General features: G+C 34.2%; 1 protein-coding gene across 1 annotated transcript; it reads right to left on the bottom strand.

The window, feature by feature from the left end:
* Nucleotides 1-4: 4 nt before the first annotated feature.
* Jhbp3 (Juvenile hormone binding protein 3) lies at nucleotides 5-982 on the bottom strand (the record flags this gene model as incomplete). The annotated part of the gene is made up of 4 exons (XM_017608277.1): nucleotides 879-982; nucleotides 560-797; nucleotides 369-502; nucleotides 5-265 (listed from the first exon to the last, which is right to left on the bottom strand). Coding segments are annotated over exons 1-4 (709 nt in total), but the record flags the coding sequence as incomplete, so codon positions are not given.
* Between the last annotated feature and the right edge of the window lie 301 nt (nucleotides 983-1,283).

The following is a 1,283-nucleotide window of genomic DNA, read 5'->3' as shown; positions in this document are numbered from 1 at the left end:
AGAATTTTACTTGAGACGGCGCTAAACTTCTTCTCCAAAGCGCGTTCGATGGGTTGTATAACTTCATTGGTAAATAGTTCGAAGTTTTGATTGATAGTCTCATTTATAATATCGCCTAGCGTTTTATCATTGCCGAATAGATTCTGCAAATGTACGTTTCCACTGCCTGTGCGAATCTTGACAACTAATTCTTTTAGGCCAATCAGTTCAACATCGTTCACCGTTGTAACGTTGAAGATAACCTTCACGAAGGCATAAAAATTGGCTATAAAAATTAAAAAATGCGAATCAAGTTATAACTCAACTGGGAATAGAAGACACTATGAAAATTTTAAATTTATATATGTATGCATCTCCTCCTAACTTACTGAAATTTCCAGTGAACGGGCCGTTACCCCGCAACGTTAAACCCAATAATTGTCCATTAATATTGTAGTTGCCTTCGCCGTGCAGATACGGCAAAATCAGTTCAAAATCGAACCTTCTGGCATCATCAGATGCTCTAAAATATATCAGAGTAATTAATATCAGAAATTTCCAGTCTCTGGCGAAGAACTACCTAATTTTTTTGATTTCAAAATTTGACGATCCGTAAACGTTGAGTTTTTTTACTTTAACGTTAATTCCATTGGCGCCACCTTCCAATATATTCAAATCACCGATATACAGTGGTTCCATAGCCGGAACACCCAATTCCTCAATACCATCAGCCAAATGCGGTCGTATAGAATGCACTGTTTCCTTGACACATTCCGCTATCTTTGGATCATTTCGATGGCAGATTTGGATGTAATCAGCTGTAAGTACATATATGTGGTTTTGAAAAGTTTAGGTTTTATAAAACAAAGATAATGACAATTTGCTAAAAGTGCTCTTACGCATTGTTGCAGCATTTATAGGGCATAGGAAAGCGAAAATAATTGCAAATGTCAGGAGCAAGACTTTTGGTTCCATTGTTGAGAAGTGTGTCCTGAAAGAAAGTTCAGGTAAAAAAAAAGAAATAAAGGTTAGATTGTATAAATACTCTATTACAATTAAATTGCTGTTCCATATAATAAAAGTGTTTTCACCTCAAGATTTTAACTTTGTTAACGAGAAATATACTTTAAACTTTCTTCCTAATAAAAAAAAATTGCAAACATATTTATTTATTTTTTTGCCAGATTCCTAATTGTTTCAACATACTCTGTATACCTACATAGGTATTTAAAACAACGACAAACTGTTAGCCTATATAAGCTTTATAGCTTTTGTTCTAGCTGACAATGACACTGATTCAAAAC

This window comes from Rhagoletis zephyria, unplaced genomic scaffold (assembly GCF_001687245.7).
Source record: "Rhagoletis zephyria isolate East Lansing unplaced genomic scaffold, Rhagoletis_zephyria_1.1 Rzeph_scaffold_71864, whole genome shotgun sequence".
NCBI lineage: Eukaryota > Metazoa > Arthropoda > Insecta > Diptera > Tephritidae > Rhagoletis > Rhagoletis zephyria.
This window is presented reverse-complemented; position numbering and strand designations above follow the sequence as displayed.